Raw genomic sequence first — 20,947 nt, 5'->3', positions numbered from 1 at the left:
TAATTTGTTGTAATATATTATTTTTTTTTATTTGTAACTCTGAATAGCTTCTATAGCGCTTCTTGAGTCACTAAAAATCACAAAATTATTGAATGATGTTTCTTTAATTATTTTTCTGGGCTTTGACCTGTGTCAGCCAGTGAAATTGCCACTTAGCACACATTTCTAGGTAAAATTATTGCTAGACATACCAGAGAAAAACTAAATGTAATGCTGGGGTTACTACCCCCAGAGCGAGCTCCATAAAATGGAGTCGTGTATAGGAAAGGGTGAGTGTTGTCACTACCACAGGCCTCTGCCCTGTAGATATTCCCAATCTCAAAATCCCCCAGAGTGAGGTGCCGTAACAACGCCCGCACCAGCTCCCGACTACCAACAACTCAGCCGCCATATTGGCTTTCCATTTTAGCACGCGTCATCGTCTTGTCATTGTTTTCTTTGGTGTGCTTTTTTGGCCCTTTTCTGTGCGGCATTATGTCTTCCAGCCAGGATTTTTCTTCACCTAAGTTGAGTACCATCTCCAGTTTGTTTTTAGGCGGCTGAGGCTCCTTATTTACCGTCTAATTCAATAATTAGGGGGTTGAATATAACGCCGGTCTTGGCCGCCTTGCTTCCGACCTCACGCGACCTTCAGTCTTTGTGTGGTTTCGGTGGGACATTCCCCCCTTTTCATTTGATATGTTTTTATGTGTGTTTTACATAATTTCATTATTACTCCTCGTTGGGGGTTTGTTTTTTCTGAATTACCCCTTCCCTGGGGAGGCGCGGGTCCACTCCTCTCTTAGGCTATGAGATTTCCCCCTCTCGCCTTTGTGATCATAATTCCATTTTATCCTGGGAACCTCTCCTCCTCCAGCTCTCGGGTATATTCTCTGAGATGGTACGATTATGCTATTTAATTTTACTTTTTTATATGTTTACGGATGACATTGATATTTTTGGATTTATTGTTTGCGCTTGATCGTAAGGGTCGGCCATTTTACCATCCGTGTCTCATATCGCATTTTGTTTGGACAACCCTTCTACATGTGTCTTTCATTATGTAATTCCTATTTTCATATGTGTGATGTACGTTATATTATATATTATGTGGTTAACCTTTAGTTACCCTAGTCTGATAGTTCCCGTGTTTGTTCTTCTAGGCTAGCCTTCTTAGCCGCTGGTCGGCCTCAGTAGGTTAGCCTAGGAAGTTAGGCTACCTTACGGCTCTTTGCTCCCTCCCCTAGCTTGGAGGGAGGGGTGGGTGAGTAGGAGAGTTTCACGATTCTGTACCTTCCCGATGATGTCGTCTGGTTCGGATGAGAGTTATTAGGCCTGTATTTTCCCCCTCCCCCTATTTCGGCCTTCCCGATTGGACTCTTGAGTCCTAGTAAGGTTAAGCTAGAATAGCGAGGGTCTTCTTATTCGTAGCCTACTCCTATCCGAGCCGTCGGTGTCGGGGCAGACATCCTGATTTCGTGGGTCCCCCACTCCCTACCACCCCTCCCTCCTCCCTTCCACCCTTGGCTGTCTTCGTGTACATCATGAAGCGTGCCTGGGGTCGGGTGCTCTGAGTCCTAACCCTGTTTTCCATGTCGCTAGCCTAACATTCCTTACCCCTTCCTTTGCATTGAGTGGTTCTCACTAGTTCTCCCTTTCCCAGGGTCGCCAATCTCTGTTGATCGGCAGCCCGTGAGGAGTTCTTTTGGTGTCTGGGGGGTGCTTCCACACTCCCTGGCCACCACTGTTGTTTACCACCTCTTTGCATCCTTTTAGCTTATGGAGTGTATCCTGGTATTCTCGCCCCCCCCTGTGGTTGTCGCTCTCCCATGGTCGACGCCTAGTGCGGGGGTTGCTATCGGTGTCCGGGGGGTGTCCACCCACTCTCTGGCTGCTGTTGTAGGTTCCCTCCATTTGCTTATCCCCTACCCTTCCCTAGCATCAGCGCGTGACTGAGTCTCTCCCTGCCCGGGGTTGTCGTTTTGTTTAGTCCGTCACCCTGTGGAGAGTTAATGCGGTATCCAGTTAGCATTATCCACCTGACTGGCCTCCGTCTCGATGTCCGCTCTTCTGCTAGCTTGGTTGTCCCTGTTCCCTGTTCTTTATATCTAGAACATCGACCAATTTCCCTGGGTATCTATCTTGACTTTGCCAGATCTTACTTCCGCCGTGTTGTCGGGTCTCCTGTTACCCTCTCGCTGTTGTTACCACTCCGGTGGGTATGGTGCATGGTTGGACGGCACTCACCCCGCCTCCTCCGCCGCCACCATAAGTATGGTGTAACTCGATTCCCCCGGCACTAAGCGGAATTTTATAACCAATGTATCATATCTGTTGTTTTTTGGCAAATACTAAGGTTAACCATTTTGTGCTGTATATCACTTTACCTCTACCGGACCGTGTCCGGGGTATTAATAAATCTACTATTTTGTTTATGTCGCATGTTCACACTTTGGACCCCTAGTACTCCGGATTTATTCCGGCGGTCCTTATCGCTTTACGCATGTATGTTAGTTATACCCCTTATTGCCGGAGTCTTTCCGTCGGGGTCTGACCAGACCATTGCATGCTCCGTCAATCCTTATTAAATTAAGGCCCTGCTCCGGCACCCTACTCCGGCGCGCCTTATTAGCATACTCATGTATCATCTTTCCATTATAGATGGTTCATTGTCAGGAGCAGGGGTGCACGGCGGTCCTGCAACAGACTTGTGGACACGAAGTGTGTCAGTCCCACTCCGGCTGCGCAGTTCGTGTCGGGGACCTGATCGTCTGGCACCCCGACAGATGTGAGGTGTGCTACGCTCTCTACGAGCAAGTGTTGAACGAGTCAGTAAGCCACATGTTCCCTAACCATTGTTCTTTCTTGAGTTTATGTCTTTTTTGATATACTTATGACAGTTGGAGATTTCGTTTCTTAGCAATCTCCTTCTTTCAGGCCGACCGCAGCTCCCGCGACTCTTCGCTGCTGACCCTCAAGACCTGGGTCAGTGGCTTCGGGAGGAACGTCGGGTCGGGGAAACCCTACGTGCTGTCTGAAGCTATATGCAGTATCCACTACCCCGGCGCCTGGGTCTTAGCGTCCGTCCCGGCGGAAGTAGCCGCCCCCTTGATCGCTGGGATCCGGGAGATGACGGAACCCTCCCACAAAGAAGCGGCCATTTGCGGAGAGGTAGCGGAGGAGGTTGCAGCAATCAACCTCAACCTGGAACCCATGAACGTCGACCCGGACCAAGGTAAGGGGGTAAGTGAGGCAGAAACTTCCGATCTTCTCTTCAGCTCTCCTTCCTCTTCCGTTTCTTCTTTTAGAGGGTTTGGAAAATCCTCTTACCTTGAGGACAGGTCAAGGTCTACTGTCCCCAAGGTAAAATCAGTGAAAACGAAGACCTTGTCAAAATCCTTTAAACCCCAGAAGCGCTCCGGGGCTCCCTCGAAGTCGTCACGGGCCCCTAGCCCCGTGCCGTCCACAAGCAAGGCCACCCCGTCTGGAAAGGGATCTAGATCCAAGCAGGGTAAGGCGAGTCCCCCTCGTCCTTCCTTTGACCTAGAGTCGTTTGCTGAACTTCTTATGGAGAAGTTCAACAAGAGGGTGGAAGAGAAGTTGACCCAACTCTCCTCCCAGTTGTCTTCCGATCTGAAGACATCAAACGCCTCTGTTAAATCCCTAGCAGAGAAGGTGAAAAGCCAGGAGAGCTTGATCTCAGGGTTTATGCGCGCCGGGGCAGTCGCTCAACCCTTGGCTGTTCTGGACGCTTCCGGTCTTCCCCCCTTCGATAAGGGAAATCCTTGGCGCCTGGCTCTTTATGCGCCTCAGCATGAAGACACCCTTACTATCGAAGGTCTGGGTACTCGCAGGTTGGAGGAACTAGAGTTCTTCCCACCTGGCTTACTGCCCCCCTTCCCAGGTTATGCCAGGCTTACCGAGGAAGCCTGGATTAGATCGGACAAGGTCCCGAAAGAAACCGTCATCTTTCCAAGGGACCAGGCTCAGTCCACTCTGTTGCGCATGCTTACAGAGTGGCAAGCTGAGAACACGAAACTTACCCCTATCAAGGGTTCGTTTACGATGTTCTCAGTGGGAGATACTATCCCCAACCCCCGCACGACTAAGGTAGCCCAGCTTACCAGTCAGGCAGGCATTGAGGGCAAGCCCCTTCCACAACTCCGGGAGACAGATCCCACCTCTCTAGTCTTCCCCGGAGATTCTGAATTTTGGAAGGGAGCTCCAGCCACCTTTACGGTGGGTAGACTTGACCCCGACTGCGCTTCTGCCCTCTTCAGCGAGCAGCTTCCGAAAATCCCGGATTCTCTCCTGAAGGCTGAAGCTGATACCAAGGGCAGGTTAAGTCGGTCCCTTCATTCCCTGACTTTGGCAGAGGCAACTGCGGTTGTTATAATGAAGAAGCCCTCTTTCAGGTCCTGACTAAATCCCTACTGGCGGGGTTCCAGCAGGACCTGTATGATTTCATAACGGCTCGGATGAACTGCCGGAAACACATCTTCACGGCAGCTTCTATTCGGCACGAGCCTAACAGGATGATGAAGAGCTCCATCTGGGGGGCTAATCTCTTCCCCCAGGAAGAGGTAGATGCAGTCCTGACTGAAGCTACCAGGGATAACCAAAGTCTCCGCTCCCGCTGGGGTTTCCCCTACAAGCGGAAGTCAACGGAGTCCACCGGACCTCATCCCAGACCCGGGAAGAGGTTCAAGAAATTCAAAAGGCCTCCTACCCAGACGTTGCTGCAGGCTGTTCCGGTCTCTCCAGCCGGCCAGCCTTCAACCTCTAAGGCTCAGCCTCAGCCACAGTATGTGCTGGTTCAACCAGCCCAGCACACGCTCGCCTCCCCCACATATGTAACGTCTCCGGCGTTCAATGCCTCATACGAAAGTCATGGGGCATTTCGGGCATTTAACCAAACGCCAGGGGAAGCAGAGCCAGAGGCTCCTTTAGAGGCAAGTCGGTGTCTCGCTCCATCTCCCGAGGAGAGGGGCCGAGGTAGCAGAGGAGGCAGACCATCTCCCGCCCAGTGAGACTCCTCAGGTAGGTGGGAGGCTGTATCATTTTCGGGACCAATGGACCTTCAGTCCGTGGGTCCACAGCATAGTCTCCAAGGGCCTGGGTTGGAGCTGGAGCAGAGGCCCTCCTCCGCTAGTCAGGTTCCATCAATCACCATCCAAAGCCCTCCACGACTTCGTGAAAGACCTACTACAAAAGAGGGCTATAAAGAAAGCGAGGCACTTGAAGTTTCAGGGCAGACTGTTCAGCGTTCTGAAGAAAGGCTCCAGTCAACAAAGAGTAATCCTAGACTTGTCTCGTCACAATTTATACATTCAATGCGACAAATTTCGCATGCTCACGATCTCGCAGGTTCGGACCCTACTTCCCCGTGGAGCCGTAACCACCTCTATAGATCTTTCAGACGTCTATTATCATGTCCCGGTTGCGAGAAGGTTCTCTCCTTACCTGGGGTTCAGACTAGGAAAGCAAGCGTACTCGTTCAGAGTCATGCCATTCGGGCTCAACATAGCCCCCAGAATTTTCACCAAACTGGCAGATACAGTAGTTCAGCAACTACGGTCTCAAGGCATCATGCTAGCCGATACCTGGACGATTGGATAATTTGGGCACCCAACGCCAGCGAATGTCGGAAAGCAACCACCATAGTAATCGGTTTTCTTGAATCTCTGGGCTTCCAAATAAACAGGGAGAAGTCCGCCTAGTTCGAGAGCCGCTTTCAGTGGTTGGGAATCCAGTGGGACCCTACGCTCACACAAGCTATCTCTTCTGCCAGCCAAGCGGAAAGAAATAGCCAAAGCAACCAGACAATTCCTCATGAACAGGAAAGCTTCCCGCATTGCCAAAAAGGGTCTTAGGTTCCCTTCAGTTTGCTTCACTGACGGATCTACTCCTGAAAGCCAAACTGAAAGACATAAACAGAGTGTGGCGGAGACGTGCCAACATCAGATTCAGAGACAAGGTGTCCCTAATTCCGCAAATACTGAGGAAGAGACTCCGGCCCTGGACAACAGTCAAGTGCTTATCAAAGTCAGTACCGCTCCAGTTCCCCCCTCCGGCATTAGTGATTCACACGGATGCTTCTCTGAGCGGGTGGGGAGGATACTCAACACAAAAAGTGCAGGAACATGGTCCACTATGTTCCGCCAGTTCCATATCAATGTTCTCGAAGCAATGGCAGTCTTTCTAACCTTAAAGAAGCTCCATCCAACCAGACTAATCCATATAAGGCTGGTCTTGGACAGTGCGGTAGTGGTGCATTGTATAAACAGGGGAGGTTCCAAGTCGAGCCGGATCAACCAAGTAATGATAGCAATATTCTCCCTAGCAAACAAGCAACAGTGGCATTTGTCAGCTACCCATCTGGCGGGAGTTCAGAATGTCATTGCAGACTCTCTGTCCAGAACAACTCCGCTGGAGTCGGAATGGTCCCTGGACAAAATCATTCGAATGGATTTGCAGCCAGGTCCCAGGTCTCCAGGTAGATCTGTTTGCCACAGAAAGCAACCACAAACTTCCTTGTTATGTGGCCCCCAACCTGGACCCTCTGGCTCACTCCACAGATGCGATGTCAATAGACTGGAACAAGTGGCAGAGGATCTACCTGTTTCCTCCAGTAAACTTGTTGATGAAAGTCTTACACAAGCTCAGGACATTCAAAGGTCGGGCGGCTCTGGTAGCGCCCAACTGGCCGAAGAGCAACTGGTTTCCTCTTCTTCTAGAACTGAAGCTCCGGTGCATACAGATCCCCAGACCAAAATTGACACAAATAGTACAAACTCCGACTGTGTCCGCTTCCTCAAGAGTCCAAGGTGCCCTAGCTTTATGGATTTCATGAAATTTGCAGCTCAGAAAGAGGCTAATATTGATCCCGTTAATACATTGTTCCTAGAATCAGACAAAAGGGAATCTACCCTCAGACAATACGACTCAGCAGTCAAGAAATTAGCATTATTCCTGAAAGAATCTGAAGCTACAGAAATGACCACGAACCTTGCAATCTCGTTCTTCAGGTCATTGTTCGAAAAAGGTCTTGCCTCTAGTACCATTACCACAGCCAAATCAGCTTTGAGAAAGATATTTTTGCATGGCTTTAATATTAACTTAACTGATTCTTATTTTTCATCAATTCCTAGAGCATGCGCTCGTTTGAGACCAGCAACCCGTCCACACACGGTTTCCTGGTTCTTAAATGACGTTCTTAAATTAACATCAGATACTGATAATCAGAATTGTTCATTCTTGAGTCTGTTAAGGAAGACCTTATTCTTAATTAGTTTAGCTTCAGGTGCTAGAATTTCTGAGCTGTCAGCTCTATCTAGAGAACCGAACCATGTTGATTTCCTCCCGTCAGGAGAAGTTCTGTTAGCCCCAGATCTCAAGTTTCTCGCTAAAAATGAAGATCCGCAAGATAGGTGGTCCCCATGGAAGGTTGTCCCCTTCCACACAAGACCTGTCATTGTGCCCAGTCGCTACTTTAAAGGCTTACTTAGACAGAACCTCTAATATAACTTCAGGTTCTCTTTTTGAGAGAAAGTGGAGGAACTATTTCTCTGAAGGCCATCAGACAACAAATCTTGTACTTTATTAAACAAGCTAACCCAGATTCAGTTCCTAAGGTTCATGATATCAGGGCGGTGGCCACCACCACTAACTATTTCCATCATATGAATTTTGACGATCTCAAAAAATATACGGGTTGGAAATCACCTTTGGTGTTCAAACGCCACTACCTCAAATCACTAGAGGCTCTAAATTTTTCACAGTGGCGGCAGGAAACATTGTTCCTTCCTCTGACTGATCTCACTATACATTCCTAACTGTTCTGTCACTCTCCCTCTCACCTACCTGCCTCGTTTACTCCCCTTACCGTCTTCTCTGGGTCAGGCATGCCTCACAGCCTGTCTCCTGACCATATTACATGTTGTCTAATTTTCCTATTTGTTAGTATTTAGTCATTTATACCGTGTTCTGGTATTCAATATCATGTTTACTTTGGGGCATGGTTCCCCTATCTAGTTATTCTATATCATGTTTACTTTGGGGCATGGTTTCCCTATCTAGTTATTCTATATCATGTTTACTTTGGGGCATGGTTCCCCTATCTAGTTATTCTCATGTTATTAAAAATTTTTGGCTTGGATAATTAAAACTCACTTTTACTGATTGTTTTATTTCTTTCCATCACAGTAGTTTTACAAGGCCTTCACCAAGCTGGTATGTTTAATTCTCTGTTATGGTTTCACTGGCTGACAAAGGTCAAAGCCCAGAAAAGGGATTTTGACAAAGGAGAGACAGAGGCAGTTCACCACACTCAACTTGTAAAGATGATTTTGGTGAGCATATTCTAAGACCTTCATTGTGAACAGGGTCTAACATTTTCAGTGCTGCGTCTGATGCTGAGCCATATACTTCGCTTCAATAATCAATGATAGACAGAGCTGTTGTTTTATACAGTACAGTAAGGGTATGTCTATCAGCTCCCCAAGCAGTGTTTGATAGTTTTCTAATTAATTTAATTCTCTTTTACATTTAGATTTTACGTACGTTATGTGAGTATCAAATGTTAATCCCAAAAATTTTAATGACTTGTTCTGCATGTTTTATTCAAGATGCTGAATAATATATGGCAAACTCATCCGTATACAGGTTACTTTCAATGCCAATAGGTAGATTATTACTGATATCATTAATTGCTAAAGTAAACAGTATGCCACTAAGGACGCTTCCCTGTGGAACATCATCAATTCTCACCTGAAAACTGCGATTTGTCAAAAAGTTTTGTATAAACCTAGGTAAATGTCCACGGATATTGTTGTTTTGTAAAGTTTTTAATATAGCATACCTCCATGTAGTATCGTGTGCTTTTTCAATGTTAAAAAAAGACAGCTACAGTAATTTGTTTTCGTTCAAAACCTCCACGTATACAGTCTTCTAAGTTATAGAGAGAATTTAATGTAGATCTGTTACACTGTGACTCAAACTGAGTGGGAGTCAAAATTTTATTTTCTCGTATGTGCCATGTTAGTCGAGCATTTACCATTTTCTCTAACAATTTGCATGAGCAGCTTGTTAAAGAAATTGATCTGTGATTATTTACATTACTGGGATCCTTTCCAGGTTTTGGGATGGGAATTATTATAGCTTTACACCATTCATCTGGAAATAAATTTCGAAGCCATAAATTATTATAAAACTCTAATCAGTATGACTTTGCCAAAGGTGCTAAGTGGCAGATCATCTCAAAACAAATTGTCACCTCCAGGAACAGATTTGTTGCTGTTCCAGAGAGCATATTCCAACTCTGACATATTAAATTTTCTATTATAATATATATCTTCTACTGTTTCGAAATTTATTGTTATTACAGTAAACCCCCGTATTCGCGTTCTCACGATTCGCGGACTCACGCATTCGCGGGTTTCTCTATGGAACATATCTACCCATTATTTGCAGAAAATTCGCCCATTCGCAGTATTTTTCACTGTGAAATATTCACTAATTACTGTATTTTCAGATAATTTTCATGAATAAATACACTTTTTGTGATAAAACTATTAAAATACTCAGGTATAAGCATTTTTACAGGGTTTTTCTTGTGTTTAAACTATCAAAAAGGGCAGTTCTTAGTGTTTTTAGAGGGGTTTTATGTATTTGCGGATTTTAGCTATTCACGGGGGGGTGTGGTACCCATCCCCAGCGAATACGGGGGGTTCACTGTAATTCTATTTTATTTTTTTTGTGAGTAAGTGTTCATCTAAATTTTTATCACTACTCACATTTGCTAAATTTTCTCCCACTATATTACTTATCTCTTTGGATCAAGTGTTCTTTTCCCATCTTTTAATATGGCATTTCTAGGTGGTTTAACATGAATACCATTTATTTTCCTGAATTTTCCCATATTTTTTGTATGGAAGTATTATTAGAGAGATCTGATAAGTATTTCCTCCATGATATGATTCTTCCTTGAATTATCTTTTTTAAATTTTGCAGATATTTTATTGTATAGAGGTTTTAATGTATCAATTTCTAGTAATAATATAGTCATTTTTTGTAAAGTTCCTTCTAATATCAGTAATGTTTTACTTATTTTACTAAACTTTCTATTCAAATTATCTAATCGTCTCCCTTTTGAGTGTTTTACTGTATATTTATAAATTCTGTTAACTTATCAGACCACCATGGAGCTTTGTGTTTTGTTGGATGGGGTTTTGACTTTGGTATTGCTTTATCAGCAGCATTTTTAATGAAATCAACAAGCAGTTTATTAGTTTCATTATGGTCTTTGTTCTACCTTCAGGTCTCCTGCCTTTATTTTAATGGATGTCTCTAATAATAGTTGGATTTGTTGGTCTTGGGTGGAGTTCTCCCTAAAGGCCCCTTTTTTCTTTAGTTCATCATAACTATCTCCTAATATTTCTGTGGTTCTTGTATTAACTTCTAGTGTTTCCATTTCTCTTAACCCTTGAACGCCGAGCCTCTATTTACAAAAACGTCTCCTGTATGCCGGCGGCGTTGGGTGAGTTAGCGCCGAAGCGGAAAAAAAGTTTTTTAAAAAAAATCACAGCACGCTTAGTTTTTAAGATTAAGAGTTCATTTTTGGCTCATTTTTTTTGTCATTACCTGAAGTTTAGTATGCAACCATCAGAAATGGAAAAAAAATATCATTATCATATATAAATATTGAAATATATGACAGCGAAAAAAAGATTTTTCATATATAATTTTATACAAATCGCGCTGTGAGCAAAATGGTTAAAGCTAATGGGTTATTTTGTTTTTCTTTGTATTGTACACTAAATTGCATGATTTTGGTATATAACAAATTGTAAAACGATCAAAGCAACACAGAAAAATATTATCACAAAATGATGCATGAATTAAAACGCGAGGACATAAAAAAATTTTTCAAAAATTCACCATAAATCGAAATATTGTGCTAGAGACTTCCCGTTTGTTGAAAAATGAAGCTAATTGATTGAATATTACTAGACTGTAAGTGTTTTAGCTTACAATTACAGTTTTCAACCATTTCGGTCGAGTTAAAGTTGACCGAAAGTCGAATTTTTTCTATTTATCGTGATTTATATGAAAATATTTCAAAACTGATAAAAGCTACAACCATGAGTTATTTTCTGTTGTATTGTACATGAAATTGCGCACACTTTCATATATAAAACTTTTTGTAACGACTAATATAAAACTGTGCAAATATTACGACAATGTGACAAAAGAATTTCTGAGATGTTCGGCCGAGTTACCACGCAGACGTAAGGAAAATGTTTTTTTCAAAAATTCACCATAAATCGAAATATTGTGCTAGAGACTTCCAATTTATTGCAAAATGAAGGTAAACGATTGAATATTACTAGAATGTAAGATTTTTAGCTTACAATTGCGTTTTTTTACCATTTCAGTCGAGTTAATGTTGACCGAAGGTTGAAATTTTGGCAGTTATCGTGATTTATGTGAAAATATTTCAAAACTGATAAAGGCTACAACCATGAGCTATTTTCTGTTGTATTCTACATGAAATTGCACACATTTTCATATATAAAAGTTTATGTAACGACTAATGTAAAACGATGCAAACATTACGACAACGTGACGAAAGAATTTCTGAGATGTTCGGCAGAGTTACTGCGCGCAGACGTAAGGAAAAAGGTTTTTTTTTTCAAAAATTCACCATAAATCGAAATATTGTGCTAGAGACTTCCAGTTTGTTGCAAAATGAAGGTACATGATTGAATATTACTACATTGTAAGAGTTTTAGCTTATAATTGCGTTTTTTTACCATTTCGGTCGAGTTAAAGTTGACCAAAGGTTGAAATTTTGGCAGTTATCGTGATTTATATGAAAATATTTCAAAACTGATAAAACCTACAACCATGAGTTATTTTCTGTTGTATTCTACATGAAATTGCGCACATTTCCATATATAAAACTTTATGTAATGACTAATATAAAATGGTGCAAACATTACGACAACGTGACGAAAGAATTTCTGGCGGACGTAAGGAAAAAGTTTTTCAAAAATTCACCATAAATCGAAATATTGTGCTAGAGACTTCCAATTGGTTGCAAAATAAAGGTAAATGATTGAATATTACTAGAATGTAAGAGTTTTAGCTTACAATTGCATTTTTACCATTTCGGTCGAGTCAAAGTTGACCAAGGTTGAAATTGTGGCAGTTATCGTGGTTTATATGAAAATATTTCCAAACTGATAAAAGCTACAACCATGGGTTGTATTTTGCTGTATTTTACATGAAATTGCACACATTTTCATATATAAAACTTTATGGAACGGCTAATATAGGACAGTGCAAAAATTACGACACAATGATGAAAGAATTTCTGAAATTTTCGGCAGAGTTACCGCGCAGGCGTAAGAAAAGTTTTTTTCAAAAATTCACCATAAATCGAAATATTGTGCTAGAGACTTCAAATTTGTTGCAAAATGAAGGTGCATGATTGAATATTACTAGAATGTAAGAATTTTAGCTTACAATTGCGTTTTTCGACCATTTCGGTCGAGTCAAATTTGACCGAAGGTTGAAATTTTTTGTAGTCGACGTACGGTACGTCCACTTGGCACCCAACAGACAATTTTAGTCGACGTATGATACGTCCAGTAGGCGTTTAAGGGTTAATATCTCAAATAAATTTGAATAAATATTTGTATACTTTTCTTGGTTCTTTTCTATATTAGTTTCTTCTTGCAAAGTGGTTATTTTTCTTTGAGACTGATCTACCAGGGTTTTGTTACTCCTATCTATTTCCACTTTTATTTCATTGTTTGATCTAGTTACAGCAGAAAACATTCGTTTCCTAGCGGGATCATGCAATCCTCTAACTTTTAATTCTAATTTGGCCTCTTTTGTAGGCATTCCTGTCCTTTCCTGAAGTAATTCTGTATTGTATATATAATACTTACACTCCTTAGATCTTACATGGTGATTTTGTCCACAGTTATCACATTCTGGTTCACCACACCTCCACTGTGTGATATGTTTGTCAGATCCACAATATGCACACATAGATTTATTACGGCAATTTTTCTTTGTATGCCCATACATACTACAGTTTTGGCACTGTGGTGGTTTTGGAACATACGGTCTCAGCTCTCTGCTCTGGCCCATGGTTTTAATTTTCAAAGGTAATTCATGGCCTTCAAATTTTAATCTTTGCTATTCTCAGTGTTTTTCCACTACTCCGTCTACTGGCTACGTTGTATATTTCACAATCTTGTGAAATATACGACAATCTTGTGAAATATATTCTTTTCTACTGGTTCTTCATCATTATCAGGGAGTACTATGGTACTAACTACTAGTCCTATCTTCTTATCGAACCTAGATTCAAGACTGGCAATGGTATCAGGGTCGGAAGCAAGGGAGCCAGGTACAGGAGCAGGTAGATGAATAGTAAGAGGGCCAGTATTAGGAGAAAAAGTGGGAATAGGAGTAGAAGGAAGAGCAGGACTAGCTACTAAACTAGGTTTAGGAGTAGTTTCTAGGCTAAGTGACTGTCTCTCGGCTCTAGAAGCTGCCTTCCTCTTCCTATCCATCTCCAATTTATCGAAGTGCAATTTAAGCACTTTCCACTGTTTCTCATCCCAAGAACATTCATTGCAAGTTTTCTCCTTAATACATTCTTACCTCCTACATTTAATGCATATTGAATGAGGATCACAAGATTTTGTTAACCTAGTTATACACCCTTCTCTGCCATAGCAAAAACTAGAAGTGCTAGAATTAGACATAATTCTGCCAAAAAACTAGGTAATTAATCCAAAAAAGCTAATGAGCTGACAAAAACTTGTTGGTTACCAAAACAAAGCAATTGTACTTCACCAAAAGATAACTGAAAACCATGAAAAAGCTGCTGAATTGGCGCCAATGTGTACGATGAGCCGCAGAAACAAAATTGAGCTTACCTGCTGGTTGTTTTCCTGGGTGCTCAAATAGTGGGTAGGGCCTGTCACCTACACAAAAACAGCAGAAGCGCTACCGTGAATTTTTAAGAGGCTGCCACGCGAGTAGAAATGTTAGCTATGCAATTACTTGGTAAGTTACTTATAAGAAACTTGTATTTTACATGGATTACATCAGGTGAAAGCTAGTCCTGTCGCAGAAGTTTGGTAGCAAAGCAGTTAACTAGCAACAGATGAGTTAGGGGTAGGGGAACCACCTAGTTTCTCAAACAAAACTGATAGTGGACCAACACTTCTAGGAAACATGGACATACATTCATGCTCTGGGCATCTTTGCTGATCATTCCCATGAGCAAGAGTGTAATTGGGAGTCATCACTTTTAATGATCATGACCATTCAAACTACCTTGTTACCAAGCTTCAACTTTTGCTGAAAGTAATCCACATAAAATATGAAGGTTTGTATTCTAGTACAAACAAACAGACAATAAAGTTTACTGGACAGTCACTAACCCACTTACAAACGAGTTACGTTCCAGACAGCCATTCGTGTCTTGAATTGTTTGTAAGTTGCTTTTTAGTATGTAGTGCATAATTTTTTTTGTTTACATTCCACATGGATTATAATATTTTCACTGTACTGTATTTTTAAATCATGCAATGTTATACAGAATTACTTTGGATGTTCAAAAGGTAAAAAGAAGAAAATAGAACTAAGATTCATGCAACACTCAAAATTTAGTATTTTTTCCGTGCTTTGAAAATTATTAAATTGGAGTAAATTTCACAGGAGCAGCATCTGACATTGGAAGTTCACAAAGTAAACAATGCATACTGACATCTACTGACAAAAATACATACTGTACTAAACATTTCCCATGGAAAGAGGAAATACAGAACATGGGAATTCATCAAAGAACAAGTTAAATTGGGAAGACTGAAGTAAGTAGGAGTATTTTATGAGTATGAAAGAGTATTCTCATGACTGTTCTTAAGAAGAATGCATGGTAGTTAATCACCAGAATACTCAGGATAATCAGGGAATGGGTAAAGGAGTGGGTTCTTCTTCTTCCTCATGTTCTTCTGTTCTTTGTAAAAATTCTTACTTGCAGAATAGGCATGCTGGGAAAAATCTGAACTTATGGGTAGCAAAGGTGGGAGCTTCAATCACAATTTTAACTTGTGACCCTGTCTGTTCATATCTCTGAATGATCGTTCTGTTCATATCTCTGAATGATCGTAAGTAGGGGGTAACTGCATATTGAATTTTTAAAAATAACCTTGTAGTTGAATAACTCCTAAATCATGGCAGACATCTAGCTTATTAAGCATCTCTAACCTAGACAATCATATATGTACGCAGTGAATGATCCAGGGTAATCTCACATGAATTTTAGAAACTTATAAAGAGCCAATTTCATGAACACAGAATAGTAACTTACTTGACCACAATACATGTAGTCTAACAAGCATTCAATATCTTGGGCCCGAGCTTCATTCAAAACAATCACAGCACGAGTGCTGTCACATGGGGTCTGCTGAAAAATCTCATCAAAGAAGTCACTGCAGGTTGCTAACACCAGTCTATGTACCATAAACAACCGACCTTCACAAGCCAGTGTGGCATCTGCATACCGGGGCTGCAAGTAAAAGAAATTTAAGCACAAAAAGCATTCCCAGTACTGTATTCACCTTGTCTTAAACACAATACACTACCACATGAAAAGAAAATCACAATTTTTTTACAATACCACACGAAAAGAAAACCACAATTTTATAAAGTAAATTGTATTTTTCCTAACTATACAAACCTGAGGTCCTTTAGATTAGGAATTACTTACAGCACAGCTGAAAGTGGCCGTTGAACTTTAAAACAAGGTGGTTAGGCAGTTAACTACCATTTGCCTTTTGGCCCAGGTGTCAGATTGAGGGGTGGCATGAGGCAGGCATAAAATGTAATGTAAAGGACCTCAGGTTTGTATAGTTAGGAAAAATACAATTTACTTTAAAAAATTGTGATTTGTTCCAACACGATGTACAAACCATCAGTCCTTTACATTAGGAAGACTCACTGGTTGGAGGGAGGGAGGAATCTGACTGGAGTTCTCCACACCTAGGCTACTCCTGGCTGACCTTACACCTTACAGACCTTACAGTTCGTTCGGGTTGCCCCAGGTCCCTCAGTGTGAGGCATCTCTGGTGTCTACCAGAGAATTGCTAATGCATCTTCCAGTATATTTTGCATCTTCCAATCTTGGATGGTCTGGGATGCAGCTTAGATATTTGTTGAGCTTATTCTTAAACACATCTATGCTCACTCCTGATATGTTCCTCAGATGAGCTGGTAACGCATTGAATAGACACTGCATTATCGATGCTGGTGCGTAGTGGATTAATGTCCTGTGTGCTTTCCTAGTTTTCCTGGTATAGTTTTGGGCACTATTAATCTACCTCTGCTTGCTCTTTCCGATATTTTTAGCTCCATGGTGTTTTCGGTAATTCCTTCTATGTTTCCATGCCTGTATTATCATGTAGCGTTCTCTTCTCCCTTCGAGACTATATAATTTTAAGAACTGTAGTCTTTCCCAGTAGTCAAGGTCCTTAACTTCTTCTATTCTAGCTGTAAAGGACCTCTGTACACTCTCTATTTGTGCAATATCCTTTTGGTAGTGTGGGTACCATATCATATTGCAATATTCAAGTGGGCTACATACATATATACATTTTATAAAGCATAATCATGAGTTCGGCTTTTCTTGTTTTGAAGTGCCAGAACAACATTCCCATCTTTGCTGAAAGAGGCAGGAGGAGTAACGTGCCTCTGACATATTGATTGGAGTGTAGGAAACTGCAAGATCAAATATCAGACACTGGGCCTTTTCGCATGAGTGAGGAAACGTAACTCATACAAAATAGGCTGGGAAGAATCTAAGAGTCAGAGGCAGTAAGGAAAACCCAAGATAAGGTTTTCCTTATTGCCAGTCTCTCCTTCCTCCTTACTAGAGGAAGGAGCAGAATTGCTTCTATGATTCTAGAAGAAAAATAGAACGGGTGCTCGATGTGCAGTCTTACCGCATCAAGACGCCAGCTCCAGCAAGTATTGGTTCGAGTCCTATTCTCATCAAGGTGGAGAAGTAGGAGGATGAGGAAGGAGGAGGAGGAGAGAGGCCAGTCACTCTCGGTATCCTTCTCACTTCCAGAACCAACACCTTAGACGAGATGCTACTAGTCCTCTTGAAGGAGCCAGGTAAGAAAACACAACTCGTTGAGTAGCCACCACAGGGCCAAAGAAAAAAGGTTCCAAGAGCCTGCAGGCAACACCACAGGAAGAAGACAAGAGTGTGGTTTATGAGATCACATCTTGCTTCCAAGACAGCAGAAATTTCCGGAATGCGAGGGATGAACCAACCCATTGACTTCTTGAGGTCTTGGGTAGAAAGTACTGGTATCGTCATAGCCAACTGCTGAGTACCTCCTTCGATTGCTTCACGAAGCCAGGAGAAAGATGTGTCCTTAGACATTTCTTCCTTGGGAGGGATAGTACTAGTGAAAACGTTGCCAACATCCAGGTTAGGAATGTCAAGCCTTTTTGGAAAGTACCACAGCTCCCTAATAGGACAAGATAACGATTGATCTGGATCATCAATACAAAGTCTAAGGAGGAGGGGAACAAGAAGGACTCGAGCCCGACAATAGATGCCAATGGATTCCGAGTCCACTTATGACATCCAAGAAGTCCAGGCATTGATCCCCTTCACCTGTTCTTCCATCTTCTACGCCAAGGTCGGAAACGAGAAGAGAGAGATGGTCCTAAGAGGGCACACCTCTGTCCGACGACTCTTGTAAGGGCGCTTGCAGAGCACGATAAGGGAACCCTAAACGAGAGTCACATGCCACCCAGGGAACAGTTCCCTGGGACAGCAAGACCGAAGAAGCTTCTCATCCGTACCTAAATCTCGACTGGGGAGAAAAAGTCTACTTCAGATATCACACTACATCACAAGGGCCTATGTTTTTCACAACTGAAATGGAGAGAAGCAACCCTCAGTGGAGAAGACAAGGAAGTCCAGACTTGAAGAGAGACTCTGACCCGAGAAGAAGTTCCGTCAACGACACCAACCAGCGAAGACAGATCCAGTCCCTGTGACAGTGTTGCAGAGGACTTCAAGAGATATCCAGCTATATCCGCTGCCGCTCGGCGAGAAAACCCATGCTTGCAAGGAAAGCTGGAAGGTCTCCCAGTCCTGAACACACAGGGATGTACTGCCTGAAGAACTGCTTCATGTGTAGCTGCTACAGGAAGCTGGGTCGAGTAGAACTCTCCTTGATGCCTCGGAAGCAGAGCTATCAGGTCGGGCGAAAGGCAAAGTCTTCCAGCATTTGTCTGTAACTCGGGGTGAGCAATGCTTGTGAACCCCAAGAGAAACAAGACAAATACAGATGGAAAAACGTAGATATCAGTTTTTCCCTAAAAGACACCATGTCCCAGAGTAGCAGCCCCTGAGTCTGGTACGAAGGAGCGAGACAACTACCGACTTTGTTGTGCTGGGAGGCAACAGAAAGATAGTAGGGATCTCTCAGTCCAGCAGTCTCTCTGTGAATCTTCATGAGGCAAAGAGTGAAGAGCACGTTCCATCCCAATCACTCAAACCCGAGGCTGAGCTCGCCTACTAATACATCCCCACCGGCGATTTATCTGGCGAATTGAGCTGTCGAGTGCACTATAGAACACTCGAGTACCTGCAAATGTCGACAGATGAAACAGGATGAAAAAAACGATTCCCTCTTGTTTGTCGACGTATGCCACTACTGTGGCTTTGTTGTTCAATGAAACCACTGAGTGTCAGCAAAGCTCATCCTGAATTCTGGAAGGCCAAAAGGCTGCCCTGAGTTCAGGATGTTGATGACAAGGTACTAATCGTCTCGGTCACACACTTTCAAGACAAAGTCTTACAGGTGTGCGCCTATTCCTCAACCGGTGAATCCGGAATTAGACACATGATGTGTGGAGAATATGCAAGCATATTCAAAGGTTCCTTCAATCAAGCATTAGCCTAACTCTTTTCACATACTTCAAAGAGGAAAGAAGGATGGAGGACTGGAAGCAGGCCTCCTTCATTCTCCACCATGGGGAAGTTTCTGCAAGATGACAGGATACCAAGGCAATTAGCTCGAGCCAGGCTGGCATATCCCAAATCGGGAGCATGGGAGAGGAAGCGGGATGGAAGTTTGATGAAAAGAACTGCCGAGACCCAAGGGAAATAGATACTTCTCCTGAAGGAATCCATTCCCAGGTCTCAGCAATGTCGCTTGTCTCTTGTCGAGAGCATGCACCTCACTGACCCGTTTGGCAGTCTCTAATGATACAAGAACAAGGGTCTTCCTAGTAAAGTCTTGTAGCAAAGTAGAATGAAGAGGCTCGAAATTTGGTCCTGAGAGCCATTTCAGGACTACACCCAATTCCTAGAGACGGCCTCTAGTCCCTTGGATTTGGAGGTATCAAACGATTTTATGAGGTCAGACAGGTCTTGATTAGCGGAAAGCTCCACTCCTCTGTGCCAAAACACCAAACTCAGCATTGTCCTGTATCCTTTGATTGTAGAGGAGGAAAGGCCCCTAGATGTCCTCAAATACAAAAGACAGTCTACAATGTCTGCTACATAAATCTTACAAGACATGATGTCATGTCTTCTACACCAGGCTATAAAGATTGCCTACTTGGCTTGATAGACCTTGTTGAAAGAGGGGTGTCTACACTCTGTAATAGCTTCTGAAGCTGCTCTTGACAACCCCCTTCTGTCTGGGGAGTTTCCTGACAGTCTGAACCCTTTCAGGACCAGAGTGGACAATCCTTGGTGGAATTGCCTGAACCCTGTCAGGGCCAGTGGACAATCCTTGGTGGAATTTCCTGAAATGGGGCTGTCTAAGAAGACTTGGCCTTTGTGGTAACACCCTCGGGAAGTATGTCAGCAGCTTGAGAAGATCTGGGAACCATTCCTGCCGTGGCCAGAATGAGGCCACTAGAGTCATCATAACATTGAAGTGGTTACGGAACTTGTTGAGAACTTCCCATATCATGAAGAATGGCAGGAAGGCGTAAAGATCTTTGTTTGGCAGTCTTGTAGCATGGCATCCGTTGCCCATGCCAGAGGGTCTGAGACTGGAGAACAAAATACTGGAAGATGATATTCTTGGATGTCACGAACAGATCTATTAGAGGGCCCCCCGACAGCTTCCACAGATCCTCGTACACCTGCAGATGAAGAGTCCACTCTGTGGGGAGCACCTGACTGCAACAACTCAACCCGTCTGAAAGGACGTTGAGTTTGCCCTCAATGAACCGAGTCATCAACTTGGTCTGGTTCTGGTCCGCCCATAAAAGGAGAGATCTTGCCACTTCGCAAAGAATGAATGAGTCCCCCCCCTTTGCTTCTCTATGCAAGTCAGGGCCGTAGTGTTGCCTCGAAGCAACCCCCAACCTAGATCTGATGTGTCTGCATAAAATTCTAGGTTGGGGTTCAATGGGAGAAGGGAGTTCCCTCTGACAGCCTGTCTTCTGATCTCCACCATAGGAGACCCTGCTTTATTTCTTGCCAGATCGGAAAGACAAATGTGTCTGGATGAGCTTTCCTGTCCCAGCTGGCCTGCAGGTAAAACTGAGAAGTTCTCATATGGAGCCTTCCTAAGGAGACAAATTGTTCCATGGAGGCTAAGGTACCAAGAAGGTTCATCCATTGGTTGGCCAAGCAGGTTTGACAGGCAAGGAATTCGTTGACTTTCTTCAGGCATGACTGAATTCTTTTAGGGGACGGAAAAACCTGAAAACTCTAAGAGCTTATCGTCATCCCCAAATAAAGAATTGTCTGTGATGGAACCAGCTGGGACTTCTGGAAGATGATCAGCAGGCCTAACTCCTGTGCTAAACGAAGGGTCTTCAGAAGGTCCTTCATGCAACTCTCCTTCAACGGTGATCGAAAACCCCAATCATCTGAAAAGAGAGAGATGTTGATCCC

The 20,947-nt window shown here is 43.0% G+C and overlaps 1 protein-coding gene across 4 annotated transcripts in view; it reads right to left on the bottom strand.

Annotated features, from left to right (window-relative positions):
• The window catches only part of LOC136835071 (modifier of mdg4-like), an 81,772-nt gene that overhangs the window by 24,457 nt on the left and 36,368 nt on the right, over positions 1–20,947 (bottom strand). For all 4 annotated transcript variants that reach the window (XM_067098238.1, XM_067098239.1, XM_067098241.1 and 1 more), the window contains exon 3: positions 15,377–15,574. In XM_067098238.1, the coding sequence (XP_066954339.1) occupies positions 15,377–15,574 (198 nt within the window). The remainder of the gene's footprint in view (positions 1–15,376; positions 15,575–20,947) is intronic.

The sequence above is a fragment of the Macrobrachium rosenbergii genome, chromosome 54 (assembly GCF_040412425.1).
Source record: "Macrobrachium rosenbergii isolate ZJJX-2024 chromosome 54, ASM4041242v1, whole genome shotgun sequence".
Classification (NCBI taxonomy): Eukaryota; Metazoa; Arthropoda; class Malacostraca; order Decapoda; family Palaemonidae; genus Macrobrachium; species Macrobrachium rosenbergii.
The sequence above is the reverse complement of the archived record's forward strand: the minus strand, read 5'-3'. Positions and strand labels throughout refer to the sequence as shown.